The sequence below is a fragment of the Carcharodon carcharias genome, chromosome 11, assembly GCF_017639515.1.
Source record: "Carcharodon carcharias isolate sCarCar2 chromosome 11, sCarCar2.pri, whole genome shotgun sequence".
In the NCBI taxonomy this organism is placed as follows: Eukaryota; Metazoa; Chordata; class Chondrichthyes; order Lamniformes; family Lamnidae; genus Carcharodon; species Carcharodon carcharias.
Genome location: NC_054477.1, coordinates 95,595,208 through 95,618,841, shown reverse-complemented (window position 1 = coordinate 95,618,841; position 23,634 = coordinate 95,595,208). Strand labels below are relative to the sequence as shown.

The 23,634-nt window shown below is 37.8% G+C and overlaps 1 protein-coding gene across 3 annotated transcripts in view; it reads left to right on the top strand.

The window, feature by feature from the left end:
- Positions 1–23,634, top strand: part of mtmr2 (myotubularin related protein 2) — a 109,506-nt gene that overhangs the window by 50,823 nt on the left and 35,049 nt on the right. For all 3 annotated transcript variants that reach the window (XR_005944418.1, XM_041198898.1, XM_041198897.1), the window contains exons 6-9: positions 9,768–9,869; positions 13,023–13,106; positions 16,318–16,467; positions 21,149–21,337. Coding sequence is in view for 2 of the 3 variants with exons in the window: in XM_041198898.1 (XP_041054832.1) it covers positions 9,768–9,869; positions 13,023–13,106; positions 16,318–16,467; positions 21,149–21,337 (525 nt within the window). In the remaining variant the exon portion in view is untranslated. The remainder of the gene's footprint in view (positions 1–9,767; positions 9,870–13,022; positions 13,107–16,317; positions 16,468–21,148; positions 21,338–23,634) is intronic.

Sequence of the window (23,634 nt, the reverse complement as noted above, 5' to 3'; positions counted from 1 at the left end):
ATTTCTCTGCAACTACTTCTTTTAAGACCCTAGGATGCAGGCCATCAAGTCCAGGAGCCTTGTCAGCCTTTAGTCCCGTTAATTTTCCTAGTACCTTTTCTCTAGTGATACTTCTTCAAAGTCTTTGCCATTTCCTTTTTCCCATTATTAATTTCCCAGTCACGCCCTCTCAGGGACAAATACTCAGTTTCATTATTCTATTCCTTTTTGTATACTTGTAGAAGATTTTACATCTGTTTTTATATTTCTTGCTAATTTTCTCTCATTTTGTTAGTCATCCTTTGTTGGTTTCTGAAATTTTCCTTATCTTCTGGCCTGCCACTTTTCTTTGCAGCATTGCACATCTTTTCTTTCAATTTGATACTGTTATGAGACAGCCTTTCAGTAAAGCTGAGTTATTTAAAAACCCCAGAGGGAAACTTTAAACAACAATCATAACCTGTATTTTAAGTAGTGTTTGAGATGCAACTCTAAATTCAGGAATCAGGCCACCAGTTCTCGAGAGGCTTTATATTAAACTAAATTAAACATTTTATTAATTTACACAAGTTAAATACGTATACATGGCTACAAATTACTGCTATCATAACTTCAAACAAATTCTTAAACTAATCTCCATTAAGGCAACAGCAACCCATAGATTTTTAAGCAGACACCAGGCAAAGCATTTTCACCGTACAAATTCAAAATGAGGTTCCTTTCACTTTGGTTCCTGTGGAGTCAGTTGGAGGCTTGCAGCTGCTTTGATCTTACATTGCCTCTACTTTGCACGCACACAAAAACTGCTGAAGTTATATCTAGCACGGTTCATTGAATGGAAATTCTCATTGTATCAGCAGTCTCTTTGAACCCATCTCTTCTAACGATAAAACCCCTTTCATAGTACCAATTTTATTAGCAACATAAACATATTGCTTGGTCTTTGCTTGCTAGGTGCCAGTTTTCATCCCTCTTCTTGAATGCTGTATTCAAAAAATGCAAATTCACTCTATCTCTCTTACATCTCAAAACTAGCACACGTCAAAGCACCCAGACTAGCTGGCTTTAATCCAGTTAAGACACACCCACAGACTAAACCTCTATTTTAAAAGAAAAATATTTTACAGTAATATATACATTAATAGCTTCATGACCTCCCCCTCCCTATTGAAAAACTGTCATAATTCTAAAAGACTGCTTCATTTCAATAACCCATTTCACACTATCTCCTATAATTATTACTATTACATTGCCAGATCACAGAATCACAGAATCTCTCAGTGCAGCCCATCGAGTCTGCACCGACACGTGAAAAACACCTACCTAATCTTGGCCCATAGGCTTGAATGTTATGACATACCAAATGCTCATCCAGGTACTTTTAAAGAATGTGAGGCAACCCGCCTCCACCACCCTCTCAGGCAGTACATTCCAGACCGTCACCACCCTCTGGGTAAAAAGGTTTTTCCTCACATCCCCCCTAAACCTCCTGCCCCTCACCTTGAACTTATGTCCCTTGTGACTGACCCTTCAACTAAGGGGAACAGCTGCTGCCTATCCACCCTGTCCATGCTCCTCATAATCTTGTACATCTTGATCAGGTCGCCCCTCAACCTTCTCTGCTCCAATGAAAACAACCCATGTCTATCCAACCTCTCTTCATAACTTAAATGTTTCATCCCAGGCAACATCCTGGTGAATCTCCTCTGCACTACCTGCAGTGCAATCACATCCTTCCTATAATGTGGCGACCAGAACTGCACACAGTACTCCAGCTGTGGCCTCACCAAGGTTCTATACACCTCCAACATGGACCTCCCTACTTTTGTAATCTATGCCTCAATTGATAAAGGCAAGTGTCCCATATGCCTTTTTCACTACCCCACTAACATGCCCCTCCGCCTTTAGAGATGCATGCGTGAACATAATATATATACACAAGTCCTTAGTATCAACAGAAATCACTCCAGTTAAGTGTCTAGGTTTTTTAAAAAAAGTCCCATTTTCCTAGAAGCTTCAAACTCTTGATAACACATCTGAAAACAGATTTTCTTTTCCAGCAATATGTATAGTCTGTAGATGAAATGGCTGTAGTAATAGACTCCACCTGAAAAGCCTTAAACTTTTATCTCAAAACTTGTCCAAAAGCTTCATAAGATTATGGTCTGTGTAAACAATTGTTCCTGATGAATTGTTTGCAACATACATTTCAAAGTGCTGCAATGCTAACACCAAACTCAAAGTCTCTTTTTTGATCGTTGAATATCTTCTCTGTTATACATTCAGCTTTTGTGAAAAATACCCAATCGGTTTTTCAATTCCAGTGTCGTCATGTTGTAATGGTACATCCCCAGTGCCTAAATCGTTTGTGTCAATGGCCAACTTGAATTTCTTGGCATAATTGGGTACTGCCAACACTGGTGTTGCAATTAATACAGTTTTCAAACTATTGAATGACTTCTGACACTCCAGTGTCCATTGAAAGTTCATTTTCTTTTTTAATAGTTCAGTCAAAGGAGCAATCACTTGGCTAAAATTAAGTACAAATTTCTGGTAAAACCCACTGATGTCCAGAAATCTCAAAACTTCTTGTTTTGTTGTAGGCACTGGGAAATCTATGAATTCCTTGACTTTCGTATCTCTTGTAGCCACCTTTCCATGTCCAATAGTATGGCCTAGATATGTGGCTTGCACTTTTGTAGATTCATTTTTAGCCAAGTTCATTAGCAAATTAGCTACTTGTAATCAAGTAAATAATTCTTCCAGATACTGTAAATGCTCCTCCCACGTCTTACTGAAAACGATTAGATCATCAATAAAAACCGCACATTTGTTTAGACCTCCAATTACTTTGTCAGTCTTTGAAATGTCGCAGGTGCATTGTTCATGCCAAATCGCATGACTTTAAACTGATATAGTCCACTTGGCATAACAAATGCTGATATTTCCTTTGCTTTCTCCGACAATGGTATCTGCCAATATTCTTTTAGCAAGTCAATCTGTGATAAATTTCGATTGTCCCAATTTCTCAATGCAATCTTCCAACTGTGGTATGGGATATGAATCTGCTTTTGTCACCACATTTACCTTTCAATAGTCCACGCAATCTTTGTGTTCCATCCACTTTCAGTACCAGTACAATAGGTGAACTCCAGTTACTGCAACTAGACTCAATGATATCATTTTCAATTATATCATTTTGAAGCATGAAGTCAATTTCTTTTTGTACTTGTGATAATTTTGCTGGATTTAAACCTATAAGGATGTTGCCTTATAAGATGATATTTCTATACATACGTCATATAAAGCTAAATGTGTCTTTCCCAACTTATATCCATGAATAGGTTTGTGTGACTGCAATAGCTTTTCCAAATCACTTTGGCACTTGTTTGGAAGGTAACCCCCATATTTCATTTAAATTTTCAAGCACTCCCTCATTATCCATTTTGATTAGAGGAAAATCAATTTCAGAGTCCTGCACTTCTACTTTTTTCTCATCCACAATCACTAATACCTCTTTTTGTTCCTCTTCCCTGTCAAAGTACTTTCTAAGCGTATTTACATGATACACCCTCTGCTTTTTCTTCTATCTGGAATATCTATTAAATGATTTACTTCACTCAATTTCTCCTCATTCCTGTAAGACCCACTAAATCTTGCATTTAATGAATCACCTAACATTGGTAACAAAACTAGTACTTTCTCCCCAGAAACATAACTAAGTTTAAGCATTCTTAATTGCTTTCACTTTCATCATGTGCTGTGATGTTTTTAAATGTTCCTTAGCCAACTCACATGCTCTGTTCAATCTTTCCCTGCAATTTGATAAATAATCCAGGAACATTATTTCTAAATTTTGACCCACCAATTTCTCATAAATCAATTTCAGTATTCCCCTTACCTCATGACCATAAACTAGTTCAAAATGGCTAAAACCAGTTTATGGATTTGGAGCGTCTCTAACAGCAAATAACAAAAATGGAATTCCTGTTTCCCAATCCTATGTATAATCCTTACAATATGCTCTTATCATAGTTTTTAAAGTTTGATGCTATCTTTCCAAAGCTCCTTGTGACTCTGGATGATAAGCTGTTAACTTAAACTGTTTTAGTCCCAGACTGTTCATTACTTCCTTAAACAGCTATGACATGAAATTTGACCCCGATCTGATTGTATTTCCTAAGGTAAGCCATACCTTGTAAAAAATTTAATTAACTCCTCCACAATCTTCTTAGTTATAATATTCCTTAACTGTGTCGCTTCAGGAAACCTGGTAGACATATCCATTATTGTCAATAAATACTGATTTCCACTTTTAGTCTTAGGGAGGGGTCCTACACAATTGATCATGACCCTGGTAAAAGGTTCTTCAAATGCTGGTATCGGGATTAAAGGTGCTGGCTTAATTACGGCTTGTGGTTTTCCTGTTATTTGACATGTATAACAGATTCTACAGAAGTTGTCTACATCCCTATGCAATCCTGGCCAAAAAAAACCTCTGTATCTTTTCCTGTGTTTTCCTAATTCCTAAATGTACCCCCATTGGAATTTCAAGAGCATCCTTAGAATCTCATTTCTATACCCTAATGGGATAACAATCTGATGCACCTAACTCCAGCTTTCATTTGCTAAGACGTGATCCGACCTGCATCTTCTCATTAAAGTATCTTCCCAAAGATAGTAACATACTGGAATACATTTTGCTTCTGTTTCTGACTAAGCTTTCTGATATAACTGTTTTAATTGCAAATCAATTTTCTGTAATTCCACTAACCTCTTTGAGTTAAATGCTTCAGCTGAACTGTCCTATATTCCTTCCTCTTGAACAATGTTATAACATACAGTGCCAGGTAATTGGATTTCGACACCACCTTCTTGCCTTTGAACTGCCTGTTTATCTTGTTCAACTTGTTCTTCCTGATGAGCCTTTGATCTCATTACAACAGAATCAAGAAACAATCCAGGATGTTCCTTCTGTAACACCTCCGTTGAAAGCACTTTTACAGGCTGCTCATCTACCACGGGCACCCCCCCCCCATTTGCGATCCAGCTATATCATTACCCAGAATAAACTGAATCTCTGCAATGGGCAATTTTTCCACCCCTCCAACTACAACTTCACCTGTCTTCTATTTGCTCTTTAAATTTACCTTACACAATGGAATTGATTTAGCATCTCCATGAACCCTCCCTTTGAACAACAAATATCACCATCCACAACATTAAGGATTGACTAGCCCCTGTGCCTCTTAAAATTTTAACATCTTTACCTACTCCACCCTGTACACATGGAAAGACTTTACCTTCACATACAAAGTCTTTAAACATTTCTGCAACATGCTCCTCAGAATTCTTTTGAGTAAACTGTGAACACATTCTCACTTCTTTACCTTTCATTGATTCTTCCTGTTTTACCTATACACAAACCACTGGTTTCTCCTGTGCCTGAATCTCAGAACCCACAGTACTTTTACTTCCTGAGCATTTCTGTAGCCCAAAATTTCCAACAGATTTTCCCTGTAATCTCCAACACACTTAGTGTGCCCTACTTTATTACAATGAAAACACCTCAATTTTCAAATGTCACTTCTAGCTTCAGCGCTTTCCTTTTTATTCTGAGAAAAAACTTCCTGGGAACTTCCAGCTAATCCTCTTCCCTGAGTACCTACCTACCTTTCACCTTCCCACTTTTTATCCTTTTCCAATTTCAAAGGGTGACAAAAAAAAGGTTTAACACTTAATGAGCCAACTCATAATCATCAGCTACCTCTGCTGCTTGTCTTACAGAATCAACCCTCTGTTCCTCCACATGAGTTCTCATTACTGAAGGGATTAAATCTTTAAATTCTTCCAAAATAATTACTTCCCTAAGGGTGCATAGGTTGTTTTTATTTTTAACACCTGTATCCACCGGTCAAAATTACTTTGTTTTACTCTTTCAAATTCGACATGTTTGCCCAGGCTGTTTTCTCATATTCTTAAATTTCTGCCCGTATGCTTCAGGAATCAACTCATATGCGTTCAAATAGCCTTTTTCACCGCATCATAATTCACTGACATTTCTTCTGATAGCGGAGCATATACCTCATGGGCCCTGCCTAACAACTTAGACTGTAATAATAACATCCAGTTTTCCTGTGGCCATTTCATCTGTTTAGCTAGCTTCTCAAATGAAATAAAGAATGCTTCAAAATCTTTTTCTTCAAACTTTGGAAGAACTAGTACAAATTTATACACCTGCACAATGAATTCCACTTTAGAGACAAATCCTTCCTCACCTACTGGCATCTTTTTTTAACTGCCAACATTTTCATTGGAATTCTCTTTTTCTCTTTCCTCCTTCTCTAACTTCAAAATTCCTAATTCCCCTTTAAAAGCCATTTCTCTGTCCTGTGCTTCAAATTTAAGCTTTTTCAGTTCCTTTGCTTGTTCAAATTCAAGCGTCTTCATTTGCAACCGAAGTCTCACTGCCTCCAGCTGCGACTCACTAGTATTAGGTTTCACTTCCAACTGTTAATGCTGTGCTATACTTTTAATTATGTCTGATTTCCTAGCACCCTTGGGTAACCCCAATTTTAACTTAACCTGCAAACTCTGTTAACTTACTTTTGGTTATTTTTTCCAACCCAGTCAGAGTTATCTACTCCAAGACTAGTCTTAGCAATTGCCAAAGCCATCTTGCAGTCTCACCACTTTTAAAATACCTCGCCAACTCCTGAATTCAAAGCGCTTCTCGTACTCGTAACCTTAAGATTCACCAACTCCAGACCAACCAAGGAATTAGAAATATTTTTATTACTGGACAAGCCCCAAACTGAGAGAGCCTTTTGGTAAAGCTGAGTTATTTAAAAATCCCAGAGGGAAACTTTAAACAACTATCATAACCTGTATTTTAAGTAGTATATTTGAGATGCAACTCTAAATTCAGGAATCAGACCACCAGTTCCCAAGAGGTTTTATATTAAACTAATTGAAACATTTTATTAATTTACATAAGTTAAATACATATACATAGCTACAAATTACTGCTATCATAACTTTTAACAAATTCCTAAACTAATCTCCATTAAGGCAACAGCAACCCATAGATTTTTAAGCAGACACCAGGCAAAGCATTTTCACCGTACAAATTCAAAATGAGGTTCCTTTCATTTTGGTTTCTGTGGAGTCAGTTGGAGGCTTACAGCTGCTTTGATCTTACATTGCCTCTACTCTGCGCGCACACCAAAACTGCTGAAGTTATACGTAGCATAGCTCATTGAATGTAAATTTTCATTGTATCAGCAGCCTCTTTGAACCCATCTCTTCTAACAATAAAACCCCTTTCATAGTACCAGTTTTATTAGCAACATAAACATATTGCTTGGTCTCTGCTCACTAGGTGCCAGATTTCACCGGACTTCTTGAATGCTGTATTCAAAAAAATGCAAATTCACTCTATCTCTCTTGCGTCTCAAAGCTAGCACACATCAAAGCACCCAGACTAGCTGGCTTTAATCCAATTAAGACACACTCACAAAGTGAATCTCTATTTTAAAAGAAAAATATTTTCCAATAATATTATATACATTAGTAGCTTCATGACAGATACCGTCCTTAACTTCCTTTAGTTAATTATGGATGGTGCATTCTTCTTGCAGTGTCTTTCTTTCTTAATGTAATATATCTTTGTTGAGCGTTATGAAATATCTCCTTAAATGTCTGCCATTGGTTCTCTACATTCTTATCTCTTAACTAATTTTCCCATCCACTTTAGCCAACTCTGTCTTCATAGCCTTGTAATTGCCTTTAATTAAATTTAAGACAGTAGTTTCAGACCCAAATTTCTCACCCTCAAACCGAATGTGAAATTCTGTCATGCTTATGATCACTCTTGCCTGGAGGATCCTTTACAATGAGGTCATTTAGACATTACCAGTCCTAAAATAGCCTGTTCCCTGGTTGGTTCCAGAATGTATTGTTCCAAGAAATTATTCTGAGTACACTTTATGAACTCATCCCCCAGGTTACCTTTATCAGTTTGATTTGTAAGTCTCCAATTATTTCTTAATTTATACTCCTTCCAACAGTGTAACTAATGTCAGAGGACCTATAAACCACTCCCACCAGTGATTTCTTTATTTTGCTGTTTCTTATCTCTGCCTATACTGATTCTACATTTTGATCATCTGATCAGTTCCAGTTGTAAAGAATATTTCTTTCTTAATTATTTTTGAGATGTGGGCAATGCTGACAAAGCTACATTTATTTCTCACCCCTCACTGCCCTGAGACAGTCTAGAAAGGCCATCTTCTTGAACCACTGCAGTTCTTGTAATGGTGGTCTTCCCACAATGCTAAGTAGATCCTATGAGCTGCCTCAGAACGTTTAACTGCGTTAAAGGTACAACATAAAGGCCAAATATTGTTGGATGGGTACTGCAGCACGGCCTTACATGCTAAACAATCAAAAAGCTTTCAGGTTCTCTGAATGCTTTGTGTGGTTAGTAATCAATGTACAAGACATTGCAAGGAAACACCTAATGACATGCATACTTTGTCCTATTGTAAAAGGTACTGATGGGTAGCCTTGGCAGAATTATCAGTTGGCATACTTTTTTTTAATGTTCTTGTTTCCTTCCTTTTTGGAAATGGCATTGATTCTTTACACTATCTCTTCCCAGAACACTGCACCAATCTGCTATGAGGAGCATATCTGGAAACTGAATTGTGCAACCTACTTTTCACCCACTTTCTGAAGCAACAGTCGCATCTGTGAGGCAGTGCGTTTTTACTGCTATGAGTCTATCAATTGTGCAGGAAGGCTGTATAGAGTTTTTCAGGGAAAAATGTTCTTTCCATTTAAATACCACAGTCCTTGAAGTTACAGCATCAGCACCAGATATCTTGTTGCTCACTTTGAATTTACAGCAGGTGGATTGAACACTGGGAACAGTGACTCAGAACTGGAAACTGAAGCAGAAACAGTGCTGTGCACTGTTCCTGCTATTATCGTTAGTTTTTTTTAAACAAAAAACAACTAATTATTATTCTAAAATGCAGGCAAATGCTTTGGCTAATCCATGAATAATACTTCAGACTTTCAATTCAGTAAACTATCCACTTTAATAGTTAATCTGATTTGAAATTCTATTTTTTGGTGTAGCCAATTTGTATTACGCACAATAAAAGTGTGTAGGGTCATACAGCTTTGATTTCAATTCATGACTTATCCACTTTTTTTCAGTATACTAAGGCAAAATTTTGAAAATTATAAGTGCTTGCAATGGCATTGTACGTAACATTGTGATTCAACACGGTTACTCATCATAGCAAGGTTCAGGCTTACATATGTAATTTTTAATTTGGTGGCTCTCCTGTCCTTGGTCCCATCATCTTGGAGGACCAAAGAAAAGAGAGATGCATTTTCTAAAGTAAGGAAAAATTCATGAGAAGCCACCTTGAGGTATTTTCTGGATATGTTTCTAGTAGATTCAAGAGTAGCTTTGCTTGGAGAATGATGTGTAATATGGGTACAATAAACAGAGTCGCATCTTAAGTATGGCATGAAGAAAGGATACACTAATATTTATGCACAGGTATTGCATGTTTTACACAGTTGTATGTGTGAGCATTAATGCTTCATGCAGTTTGCAAAACGCTTGTATTTTTGTTAAGTTTAAAAGTATATAAAACATTTAGTATAGTTTTTTTTATTGAGCAAAGGGAATAAATGTCTGCTTTTAAAGAATCTTTCTATTGTTTAACAATAGTTTTCCAACATCCAATAATCTGTTTTTACATTTATAGGATGTTCGGACTATCAGATTTGCTCATAAACAAGAAGGACACACCAGACGATCTATCTTTGAGAACTTGATGAAATATGCATTTCCCATATCCAACAACTTGGTATTGTCTCATATTTAATCTATGGTAGTCACTTAGCATACTTTAAAAAACATAGTATATGCATTCTAGTGGAAAAGAGATTTGGCTCTAAAATATTTCTGAGTAGCTAAGTATATCTCTAAATGATTTGCCCTGCAGTGATTATTTGTGCTATTAAAATAACATTTTAAATAGGGCATATATCAGCAGAGTTACAGATTTAATTTTGTAATAAAATTTGTGCTGACTAGTTCTATTGTTCTAGAATATTCACTACTAAGTGTGCAAAGCCCTACAGTGTGTGATTTTAGCAGCATGAATATGTTACTGTTTGCATGGGGGTATGTATGTAGCTGCAGTGACCTGTGATGTGAGTGAAGAATGATGATCCAAAAACCAACTTGGAAAGGTAACTCATGAAAGTTTGGGTTGCTTTTTTCCCAGGATTAAATTTAAAACTGCCTTAAGCCAACTCTGTTACCCTTGATAAATGAATGAAAAAATTTATCATTTACTGATAAATAGAGTAATGATGAAGACTAGGTTGCCAAGTGAGAACTTCCCTCGCAACGCTTAGAGTTAAGTCAAATCCAACCAATCTAAATAAGATTAGGCATCATTTCTCTGCTGATTGTAAGGGTTTTATATGAAATGAATTTGGATAGTTTGAAACCATTTGCAGATGAAATCAGTCTCACACTGCAAAACTACTTACGAATCAATGCTAATGTAGCAATATCAGTCAAACCATAAAGATGGCAGAATGGAGAAATAGAAAAATTCACAGAGGTAGATGCTCTTCTGAAATTGGAAATTGAGGCCAAGTAAAGGAAGCTTTACTTGCTTTGAATGATGTAGAAAGCTTGGAACTAAAAATAATTCAATATTGATCCTCAAGTTGATGAGCACACAAATTCAATGCACAAAAGTAACATTAATTTAAGAGAAATTACCAATTTGTATAAATTAAGCTGTGTTTTCAATGTCAGTCTCTGCAAAAATTACACTTACACTTGTAAGATTTAATGCCCTCCTCACTATTACACTAAATGAATATATAAACCTACTGTTATTAATACTTAGATCTCTGAGGTCTTAACTCTAGATTTAATGTTGATAGGCCAACTTTTGGATTAAAACAGTGCTATGAGAAATGACTTATTTTTGAAGTTGTATAAGCATTTCGGTTCCAATATGTTGGACTTTATTCCCTTTGTCAAGGCATCCATGAGAAATCCTAGCTTGTATGATGTCCAGTGACTTGAATCAGACTCTCCAATTTAATGAGTTGAATGCTGCAAAACTTTTTCTCCCCTCTGGCGACAATAGCCCAGATTTTGTGTTAAGAATAACTGTGAAGCTAACAGTGTTATGCAATAGGTCAGACAGCAACTTCTGTCATTCGTGCATGCAAAGTTAAATGTGGAATCCGGAAGTTACAGTCTGATTTGCCCTGCTACACCAGAGGTTTTACTATACCGCTACCTTGCTGAGAGACTTGAGGCAGGGTTTTTGCCATGGAGGCAGGAAACAGGTGACGGGTCTGTTTTTGTGTCAGAAACCTGCCTTTGGTGGAAAACTGATTAAAGTTCAGATTTTTGTGAGGATGGAGTGAGCCCTGAGTTGATAAAGAGGGAGGTTTTCTTTCCAATTATTTTGCTTTCTGTTCACAATTTTACAATGAGTTAAATATTTTGGTTTATACTCACTAGTTTAGACTCTGCATGTCTTGGTGAGGATTCTTCAATTTGGCTGAAGAGTCATGCTGTTGCTCGTCCTGGTTACACATGACACAGATCCCTGTAGAAGGTGACATACAGGGCAACAAATTGCCACTCAAAAACTTGCTAAAAGTCTGTTGGTAGCTGTAAGCATAGTGAATGGAAGCGCCATTCCTTCACTGATGACTGCAAAATCCAAGCCAATATTTGTTTGCATTGAGTGCAAGTTTTCCAAGTTTCCCTTTAGACCGTAACCAATTTTGCTTAACCTATGTAACGGCATCACAGCTGGCTGAGTTTGGAATGTTCCAGTGGAACTTTTCCCTGATTGTAACATATAATTAAACTGTAAACAGAACATTGTTGTAAACATGATTCCAGAATTCAGTAGAAAAACGCTCAGCTATGGTTTGCATGGGAAAAGAGGATTGAAATGTTAGGAAGGACATGTTAATGCAACTTTTATTTGCCTTTGTATTTAGTTTTTAAGAAGTATATCATTTTGAAAATAAGGCATGTAGAACCATTCATTTTGATGATTAAAATACTCAACCCTGCTATCACAACCTAATTTGTTTCAAACCCCATTCTCCTTCAAAATCCTGCATTCTTTTCTATTTTGTTTTATCACCTATCTCATCTTGGCCTGATTTCAACTAATACCAGTGCTCATGTTGGCCATCAAGGAACAGTCACAATAATAAGAGGTAGAGCTGTTTTACAATGCAACATAACTGGGATGCACAGTATTTTGTTTGATATACAGGGAAAACCTTTGGCAATAATCTGAGCAGGATTTGGGAGCCTTGGGGCAATCTCAGTAAATTCCCTCTCCACCCAAGAGATTTAGATTATCCTTCAACAAGTGAATTTAAGATGATCATTGGTAGGTTTTTTTGTCAGTGGGGAGAGAAAGCTATCCTCCTATTTCTTTTCTCTTGGCTTCCTTTCCTTCGCTGTCTGTCACCAGGATTCTTAACAGAAGCGCTAGATTGCCTTAGCTGTAGATATCACTGCAGCTACCAATTAGTGTCACTTTTTTCCCCCAAACAGGATGTGAAGCAAAATTGATTTCTAATCGTTTACTGTGTCTGACATGGACTGTTGTTGCAGGGCTATATCTGAACTAGTTAAACTGTTCAGTGAAAGCTTCAATGATAGCAACCATAGTGATTTGCCTGGCACATCTCGGATTGAGAAACAGAATTAACATTTCAAATCTCTGACCTTTCATCTCTGATTTGAATGAACATTTGGCCTTCGCGCATGAGCTACTGAGCAGCCTGTGGTCTATGAAGATTCGTCAGAGTTAATTTTTGCAGGACGGTAAAACATGAATGGACAGTACAAAACTAGCAAATTGAATTTGATCATCAGTTTTCGCATTATGGTCTATAAAAGGAGTTGTAATCTTGTCACTCTTTATCTGAGTTTTTTTTTTAACGTTTTTCAGCCATTATTTGCCTATGACTACAGTGAAATATTTCCAGAAGATGGCTGGAAGGTTTATGACCCAATTGCGGAGTATAAGAGAATGGTAAGCACCATGTTCTAATGAATTACTTTCTTTAATCTGTCACTTCAAGTTGTTGAAGTTTTTTGACCTCTGAATTTAGGTCAAAACATGCATGTATGTTTGTGATGGGATCAAAATTTCAAAGGTAATTTTTCTTGGTCTCCATGTGGAACTGAGTCTATTTTAATTAATGATGTTTTGCATCCATGTTACAATAACAACAGCAGCTTATATTTATATAGTGCCTTTAAAGTAATGAAACATCCCAGATGCTTCACAGGAGCATTATAAAACAAAGTATGACACTGAACCAGAAATGAGATGTTATGACAGCTGACTAAAAGATTGGTTGAAGAGGTAAGTTTTAAGGAGTGTCTTAAAGAAGGAAAGTGAGGTGGAGAGGTGTAGGGAGGGAAATCCAGAGCTTGGGTCCTAGACAGCTGAGGGCTCAGCCACCAATCATGGCTCAGTTATGATTGATAATGGACAAGGAGCCAGAGTAGGTAACAAACATGGGTGATAAGGAATGGGGCTTGCTGCGAGTTAAGACACAGCAGCAGAGTTTTAGATGATCTTAAGTTTACAGAGTGTAGCGTGTGGGAGACCATCCAGGAGTGCATTGGAATGGTCAAGTCTAGAGGTTTAGCTACAAAATTAGGAAACTTGCCCCACTTGAATTGGAGTTTTATTGCGGTTGCTGAAAGCCCTGAAATATTTATGTTTTGGCACAAGAAAAATGTTTGTGTGGTATAATTTCACAGAATCTTTACAGTGCAGAAGGAGACCATTTGACCCATTGAGTCTGCACTGATTCCCTGAAAGAGCATTCTATCTAGTCCCACTGCCTTGCCTCACCCTTGTAACCCTGCACATTCTCTATCTTCAGATAGCCATCTAATTGCCTTTTGAATAGCTTGATCGAACCTGCCTCCACCATCCTCTCAGGAGGTTCGTTCCAGACTTCAGCCACCTTTTGAGTGAAAAAAGTTTTCCTCACATCACTTTTACTCCTTTTGCCAATTATTTTGAATCAATGCCCTCTAGTTCTTGATGCTCCCTTGAGCGGAAATAGTATCTCACTATTTATCCTGTCCATACCCCTCAGCATCTTGAATACCTCTTTCAAGTCTCCTCTCAGCCTTCTTTTCTCCAAGGAAAACAGTTCCAACCTCTCCATTCTATCCTCATAGCTACAGTTCTTTATCCCTGGAATCATTCTTGTGAATCTCCTCTGTACTCTCACCAATGCCTTCACATTCTTCCTCAAGTATGGCGTCCAGAACTGAACGCAGTACTCTAGATGAGGCCTAACTAGTGCCTTATGCAAATTCAACATGACTCCCTTACTCTTGTACTCAATGTTCTTATTAACCAAGCCTAAGATACTATATGCTTTATTAACTTCTCTCTCAACATGTCCTGCCATCTTCAAAGACTTGCGTACATATATACCGAGGTCCCTCTGTTCCAGCACCTCCTTTAGAGTTCTCCCTTTATTTTGTACTGTCTCTCCATACTCTTCCTTCTAAAATGAATCACCTTGTACTTCTCTGCATTGAACTTCATATGCCACTTTTTTTTTGTGTTTTCCTGTTCATCAACTTTATTGAAGATAATTTGTACAAAAGTTCAGACCAGCCTAGTCTTCATCTTCCTCCTCCTCTTCATCTTGATTGATCTGGAAGTACTAGAGCTCATAGCTCTCTTTGCTGTTTGCAACTACACGAAGCCAGTCACCCAGGTTGTTTTTCTTGAGGTACTTCTTGGTGAGGTATTTCGGGTACCTCTTTGAGAATGGAACCTCAGAGGTAACAGTGATCTTACTGTTGTTCCTCTTGGTGTATTGGACAGACATGTCTCTGTCCTTTTGAAATTCAAGACTATCTTCATCACGGTTGACAATGTTTCCAATCTTTATATCATCTGCAAATTTTGAAATCATGCTTTGAGTCTATGTCATTAATATATATTAGGAAAAGCAAGGGTCCCAACACTGACCCTGAGGGACTTCACAACAGACCTTCCTCCAATCTGAAAAATAACCACTTATCACTGCCCTCTGTTTTCTGTTAGTTTCTTATCCAAGTGCCTACTTTTCCTTTTATTCCATGAGTTATAATTTTGCTCTCAAGTCTGTTGTGTGGCACTGTATCAAATGCCTTTTGAAAGTTCCATATCTACCACTTCAACAATGTTGCCCTTATCAACCTTCTCTGTTATCTGCTGGTTTTCCTTAATTATCCTGCACTTGTTTAAGTGATTATTGATTTTGTCCTGAACTATAGTTTCCAGAAGTTTCCCTACCACTGAAATCAAACTGATCAGTCTTTAGTTGCCAGCTTTATCCTTGCACCCCTTTTTGAACAAGGGTGTAACATTTGCAATTCTCCAGTCCTCTGGCACCACCCCTATGTCTAAAGAAGATTGGAAGATTATCACTCTGCAATCTCCACACTCATTTCCCTCAGTACCCTTGGATGCATCTCACCCTGTCCTGGTACCTTATCTACTTTAAGTAAAGATAGCCTTTCTAGCGCCACCTCCTTGTCAATCGTAAATTTACAATATGTTTGAAGTTATTTTTGCCAATTAAGCTACTATTTACAGTGTAACATGCTAATGGAAATTGTAACATATGTACTAATAATCCTATATTTGAATATGGAGTCAGTGGAGAGTAATAATGGGAGCTGCAATATGCAATACACTGCAGATGCTTCCAGTAACTCATTAAATAGAGAATCCCAAACACATTTCATACTCACTGAACTGCCACCATTCTGCCTACTACATTTTACTGTGTGGCTTTGTGCCTGTCACAAAGTCTATTTTTAGAAACACAAGGTTATGACAAATATGTTACAGAAGTAAAATACTGAGGGTGTTGGAAACCTGAAATAAAAACCAAAAGTATTGGAAATACTCAGCAAGTCAAGCAGTATCTGTGGATAGAAAAACAGAGTTAATGTTTTAGGTCTGTGACATTTCATCAGAATTGATGAAAATTTTAAAATTGTTCTTAAAGCCTGCCTCTTTCACCAAGCTTTTGGTCACCCCTCCTCCTTTGATTTGGTATTTTTTTTTTAATTGTATGCTGCTATGAACAACTTGGGATATTATTTGTTAAAGGAATTCTATAAATGCAGCTTGGCTATTACCCAACTATGTAGTAATGTATTTTATGTTGCCTTCACCAAAAAGGATCATCTTTTATTTCTGCCTATTATTTCAGGGTCTACCCAATGAAAGCTGGAAACTAAGTAGGATAAATGATAATTATGAACTTTGTGATACTTATCCTGCTATATTGGTGGTGCCAGAGAATGTCCCAGATGATGAGTTGAAGAAGGTAGCTACTTTCAGATCCAGAAACCGTATACCAGTAAGTACAAAAATTCTACAGTTATGGACAGGAGGGGTATTTAAGTTAGAACCGTAGAACCATAGAAAAGTTACAGCACAGAAGGAGGCCATTTGGCCCACCTTGTCCATGCAGCCTGAGGACAGACCTTTCTAATCCCACCTTCCTGCACCTGGCCCATAGCCCTGCAGCTTACAGCACTTAAGGTGCAGATCCAGGTACCTTTTAAAAGAGTTTAGAGTTTCTGCCTCTACCACCAGCTTGGGCAGTGAATTCCAGCCACACACTACCCTCTGCATAAAAAAGTTCTTCCTCATGTCCCCCTACACCTTCTGCCACTTATCTTGAATCTATGTCCCCTGATTCTAGAATTCTCCACCAAGGGAAACAATTTTATCCTGTGCACTCTATCTATTCCCCTCATAATTTTGTACACCTCAATCAAGTCACCTCTCAGCCTTCTTTGCTCTAAGGAAAATAACCCCAACTTATCCAGTCTCTCCTCGTAACTACACTTTTCTAACCTTGGCAACATTCTTGTAAACCTCCTCTGCACTCTCTCCAGAGATATTACGTCCTTCCTGAAATGTGGTGACGAGAACTGCACACAATTCTCCAGTTGTGGCCTCACCAGTGTTTTATACAATTCCAACATTGTATCTTTACTTTTATATTCTATACCTCTGCCAATGAAGGAGAGCATTCCATATGCCTTCATTACAACCTTGTGTACTTGTACACCAAGATCTCTCACTTCATCTACCGCTCTTAGTATATTCCCATTTATTTTGTAATCTCTGTAACTGTTTAACCTCCCTAAATGTATGACCTCACACTTCTCTATGTTAAAATCCATCTGCCACTTTACCACCCACTCCACCAACCCATCTCTATCCGTTTTGGAGATTATGGCTATCCTCTACACTATCCACTACTCTTTGTGTCATCTTTGGCCAATCTTTGTGTCATCTGCAAATTTCCCAATCATGCCCCCCAAGTTCACGTCCTAATCGTTAATATATAACATAAACAGGGTCCCAACACCGAGCCCTGTGGAAAACCACTTGAGACAACTTTCCATTTGCAAGGGCATCCATGGACCATTACCCTTTGTTTCCTGTTACAAAGCCAACTTTTTATCCAGTTTGCAACTTTACCCTGAATCCCATGGTCTTTTACTTTCCTGACCAATCTACCATGTAGAACCTTGTCAAATGCCTTGCTAAAATCCATGTACACAACATCCACTGCACTACCTCCACCAAACCTTCTTGTCACTTCCTCAAAGAATTCAATCAAATTTGTGAGGCAAGACCTTCCTTTAACAAATCCATGCTGACCATCCCTGACTTTCCACATGACAATTAATCCTATCTGTCAGGATTGATTCTACTAATTTGCTCACCACTGAAGTAAGACTAACTGGCCTATAATTGTTTGGCATTTCCTTTGATCCTTTTTTAAACAATGGAACCATATTTGCATTTCTCCAGTCCTTCGGTACCTCCCCTGTATCTAGTGAAGATTGGAAAATCATCCTCAGATCATCTGCTATCTCCTCCCTGACTTCATTCAGCAGCCTCGGAAACAATCCCTTGACCCTGAAGGGTTCAAGGATTTCAACCCTTCGAGCACTTGCTCTCTCTTTATGACTATCCCGTCCAATATCTCGCAGTGTTCCTCCTGGACTACTATATCTACATCGTCCCTTTCCTTTGTAAACACAGAGATGAAATATTCATTCAAAACCCTTCCCACAGCCTCTGCATCTACACATAAGTTTCCATCTTCAACTCTGATAGGTCCCACTTTTTTCTTAACTAACCTTTTAGCATTAATGTATTGATAAAACATCTTTGGGTTATCTTTAACTTTACTTGCTAATCTTTTTTCATGCCCTCTCTTTGATTTCCTTATTTCCTTTTTTACGCGTCCCTGCACTTCCTATATTCGTCTAGGCTATCTGCAGTGCTTAGTTCTTTGTGCCTATTGTACGCTTTCTTTTTCTGTTTGATCTTTCCCTGTATTCCTCCAGACAACCAGGGAGGTCTAGATTTGGCATTACCACTCTTATTTTTGTAGGGGACATGTCTACTTTGTACAATTAGGATCTTGCTTTTTAGTGCTTCCCACTGGTTTTCCACAGTTTTATCCTCCAGCAGTGCTGTCCGGTCCACCCCAGCCAAGTCCCTTCTCATTTCTGCAAAATTTACCTTCCCCCAGTTCAAGACTTTTACTCCTGCCTTATATCTGTCCTTTTCCATGATAATGCTAAATCTAACTGAATTATGATCACTGTCCCCGATATGGTCTCCAGCTGTCACTTCACCCACTTGCCCTTCTTCGTTCCCCAAGACTAGGTCTAGAATTGCATCTCCTCTTGTTGGGTTTGTCACTAATTTTTAAACAGCCCTGATTTCTCCCTTCACCATCTATCTGTAAACAGAAAGATGTTTTTGACTATTGATTTCCCTGTTTATAAGTGGCGGCATATTTCCCCCAACCCCTCAGTTTTGGAGTGATCTAGTCTTTTAATGACCCCACAGCAAACCCACGATAGAGTAGAATCAGAAGGTTAGTTTATTTTATACACGCTCAAAATGCGGAGTTGGGGTGTCGGTATGTAACCCCAGTACATTCACACAATAAAGGAGAGATAAGGGAAAGAAAGGGGTACAGGTAAAAAAAAAAATCAGATAAAATAAGAATTATTGTTTCATGTTGAGTCCAAAGTCCCAAAGCAAAAGTCCAATGATGTGTTTCCTCAGAGAGGTTAGCAGGCTGAAGCTGGTGTTGGGTAATCCACTTTCCCAGGAATGCCGACTTCCATGGAGTAACGCGTAGAAATTAATTAGTCTTGTAGTAGGTACTGGTACAGAAGTTCAGGTGTTCAGTTGAAACAGTGTAGATGAGGGCCAGGCAATTTAAACCTGGACAGAGCTCTGGTTCTGCTGCTGGTTGGTGATGGAAGATGGCAGACTGCCTTTGTTCAGCTCTGCCTTAGAAATGTAAAAAGTCTTTGCGCATTTCTTTGGAATTTGATTTCTGCAGTCATGAGAGGTTAGCACCACCTCAGAGATAACGTCCCTGCTGTTTTCTGAAGGCTAGAAATTCCTTTTGTGTTAGTTAGGCTTCCGCTTTTGTCCATTTTAAAAAAAATAATTTTATAAAGTAGCCAACTTGATATAGATACTAGTATATTTTCCATTGTGTGTTCTGGGCATGACACTATTTTTGAAAATGTTTGATGTTAGATAAGAATCCCTGGAGTAGATTTCATAATTCTGTGGAATGGCATCTTCCTAGTGCCTTAGTATTTTATCTTACATTAGTACAGCAGCTTCCCTTGGTTTGTTTCATGTGTTTATACTATGTCTATTATCTAACTATGATATTGGTTGAGGATTACAGCCATACTGAACTTCAGAGTGCTAGGCAAGCAATTTCCTGTGGTGAGTTCTTAATCAGTTAGACTATGAGGAGTAGCTAAACTAAGGCAAGAGCCTTCCACAGAAGGATAGAGGGAAGTAATTTAAGTGAAATTAACCAATGGGCCTTTCCCCACTGGCTGGTTAGGGTAGCAAAATTAGAATATCAAATAAATTACCCATTCATTTTGATAATTGATTGAGATTTGCCTCAGGAAAACCTAAGGAGTTGGAAATATTGAAATGGTGAAGAAAGAAAATTATGTAACATCTCTATTTTACAATATCTTTATTAATTGAGGCTAAGTACAATTAAAAGTTTTCATCTGCGGATCAAAGCTGGTGAAATTAGACTGTTAAAGTTTTGATACTGAACTTGAAGCAGCTACAAGTTGAGATTTTCAGATTCCCAGCAATTATTTCCTTTCTTGCTTTAATCTTGGTGCTGTTGGTGGGAAGTAAATCTCTGCTTCAGTATCCCTATTCTCTTAAAAGGGCAGCAGATAGATGGGAACACCACCACCTGGAAGTTCTCCTCCAGGTCACTCACCATCCTGACTTGGAAATATATTGCTGTTCCTTCACTGTTGCTGGGTCAAAATCCTGGAATTCCCTCCCTAACAGCACTCTGGGTGTACCTACACCAGAGGGATTGCAGCAGTTCAAGGCAGATCACCACCACCTTCTCCAGGGCAACTAAGGATGGGCAATAAATGCTGGCCAAGCCAGCGAAGCCCACATCCCGTGAATTAAAAAAAATCTCAAATCAACTGGATTTACCTTCTGTGTATTCTAAAGTTTTTTTTCTTCCTATCCTAATTTTTTCTGTCCACCTAAAAAGTTGGCACAAATCAATGCTTGAATAATGAGTTGAATGTTGTTTTGAGATCTAATATAATAGCAGTTTGGATTATGAGGCATACTGCATAACCATGATACATTTTTCGCAATGAATTGAGTAATCAGATGTTATGTTAATTCTCACTATGAGAAGATGAGTTGAATGGGCTTATTAGCAAATGCTATATTTCTAATAAGCAGTGGGATTCATGACATAAGTTATGCTACTACTTGGAGAAGTACTTGGTTGCCAATGGAAGTTGTTGTGACAATTGCGGCAATTACTTTTGGACATATTTAAATCGAAACCCTGCCATAAAGTTGCATTTCAAAGACGATCTGCCTGTAGTGATTGACTTTCACTTCAGCAGTAAATAAATTCAGATTTGAATCTATAAGATATTAGTATTATAATCACTTCATCTTTCCGACAGGTAATATCATGGATACATCCAGAGAGCCAGGCAACAATCACTCGCTGCAGTCAGCCTCTGGTTGGTATGAGTGGCAAGCGTAGCAAAGATGATGAAAAATATCTCCAAATTATTATGGATTCCAATGCACAATCTCACAAAATCTTTATCTTTGATGCTAGGCCAAGTGTTAATGCTGTGGCTAACAAGGTAATATTTAAACTTTAATTTTCTTGTGAGCTAGACATGTGTATTTTTCAGGTCATACTAATTGAGAACTTTGTATTTTTGCATTGTTCCATTTTGTCAGAGCACTGACTGGACTTCGGCTGAGTGTCATGATCCATCTACTGATTCACTAAAAGACCACTGGGTATTGGTAAATACATAATGGGCGATGTCCAGTGTGATAATTCACCATTGAACTTTTGACGCAAGTCTTTTTAAGAGACACTTTTAAGCATTTTCAATCCCTTTCAAATGGATACAATAGTTCCCACCTTCTGGGTGAATAATTTACTTTGTTGAGGCTAGATTAGACCATTTTAGTATAGTTAGATAAATATTCAATAGTTTTTAAAGAACAAGAAAGTAATTAGATTAATTCTAGGGGACAATGAGGTTTAAAAACAAGTGTAAAGAGTAAAAAGGAAATACAAGAATCAAAAGCAAGATGAAACTAAGAGGGAAAATGGACTGATGAAGAGGAAACGAATATAAAACTTTAAACTCAAGGTTACTTTTTAAAAAAAGTTATAAGGCTATGAAATGAAAGACAGTTTAAAAGAAATTAGCAAGTTTTAAAGGATAAGGTGGGAAAAGTAACAAAGATTTACGTACCAAAGAAAATAGCTCAAAAGTCGGAAAATATTGTTGAAGGAAAAGAATAGGGGAGAAAATTAAAGGACCAAAAAACTTCTATGGTAAATTTTAATGTAGCAATATATCTCAAGGCTATTTAGGAGAGGATGAAAAGGCTTTGAAAATAACTACAGCAGATTTAGGAAAGATGACTGAAGATAGGATCCAAGAAATTATATTTTGAGGAGAATTTTGAAGGTAGGAAGAGTTGGTGCAAGGCAGAGGGTCTAGGAACAGAGTTCTTTAAAAAAAAACCCATCATGACTTAATGACCTGGTGCCGAATAGAGCATAGAGAGGATTGATGCAAAGAGGCAGAAGAGCATAAAGTACAGAATAGGACATATGACTCAAAGAATCAGCAGGGGTACTATTGGGCAGAGCCATCTAGACTAGGATAAGGATTTTCAAATTAACGCATTTTAATTTTGGATAAGTTGGATTTTATGCAGATTGGAACCAAGAGGGCATTGGGGAAAGTCAGACCTAAAGGTAATGATGAGTTTGTGGCAATGAGTTAGGGTCGAAAAAAAATACATGGTAGTTGGTGTAGATGTGATGGTTAGGGTGTGGGCTTTGAAGATTAACTTGGGTCAAAGAGGATTTTGCTACACACCATCAGGTTCACCGAAGCAAGTAGCCATGGTAGGGTTAGAAATAGACTATCGAGTCACATTTTGGTTGGAGTTAAACATAATGCCATGTGTTAAACTAGACAACAGTGTGTTTGATCAGTGATTTAACTTTCAAACAGCCCAATGTCAGCAAGGCTAGTGACAAGGGGCTAGGTTTGGGTATTATCAGCATTCATACAATAGCTGCCTTCATGCTTATGGATAACAGTATTTGAGAAGAAGCATATTAGAACTAATTTAACGGATGCTACATTGTGATGAGCCCAAACAAACTGCTTTTGGACAACATAAATGATCAAAAATGTTATTTTTTAATGCTTATCGCCTAAAGTAAAAAGGTATTTTGGGTGTATGCAGTTTTTTCAACAGCTGTATTCAACTCCCCTGAGGGATATGTGGTAGTATTTTATTTTCAGTATTATGTTCATGGTATTGGGATGCCCATGTACCTTTGGGGAGAAAATAACTATATTTTATGTTGGGGTGGTTGTCCCTTTAAGTATTAAGTTTCTATGAAGGATTTCTTGTAAAAAAAAACTTGCTTCCAGTTATTGATCATGTAACCAAGCTGCCATGGAGATAAACAGTAGTAAAGCAAAGGTTTAACCAAGAAGTTAATTACAGGGAGAACTAGATTCCTGTGTGCAGTTCTGTTTTCAAGCAGTTTAGTTTTTGAACAAGTTGGCTGCAGGGAGCATCTCGTTGAAGCAGAATTCAATTGAAATTCTGTGTGCTGGCTAAAAGGGTTTAAAACCCTTGATAACTGAAGGACTCTACCAACAGTGAGTTGGGTTTCTGGGATAGCCAAGCTGATGAAAGCAAGAGAGAGTTCCAAGATGCAGGACTCCAGAGTTAAAGAACATTCGAACCAAGAGAGTTCTGATCCAAGGTGGCTGTGCTCAAAACGCTAGCAATACCTGTGTTGAACTGGGAATCTACAACATGGGACAGTTGGAGGAGATTTGAAGGGAGAACCTTACCTTAAGTGAACGGAAAGCCGAAGAAATCTCAA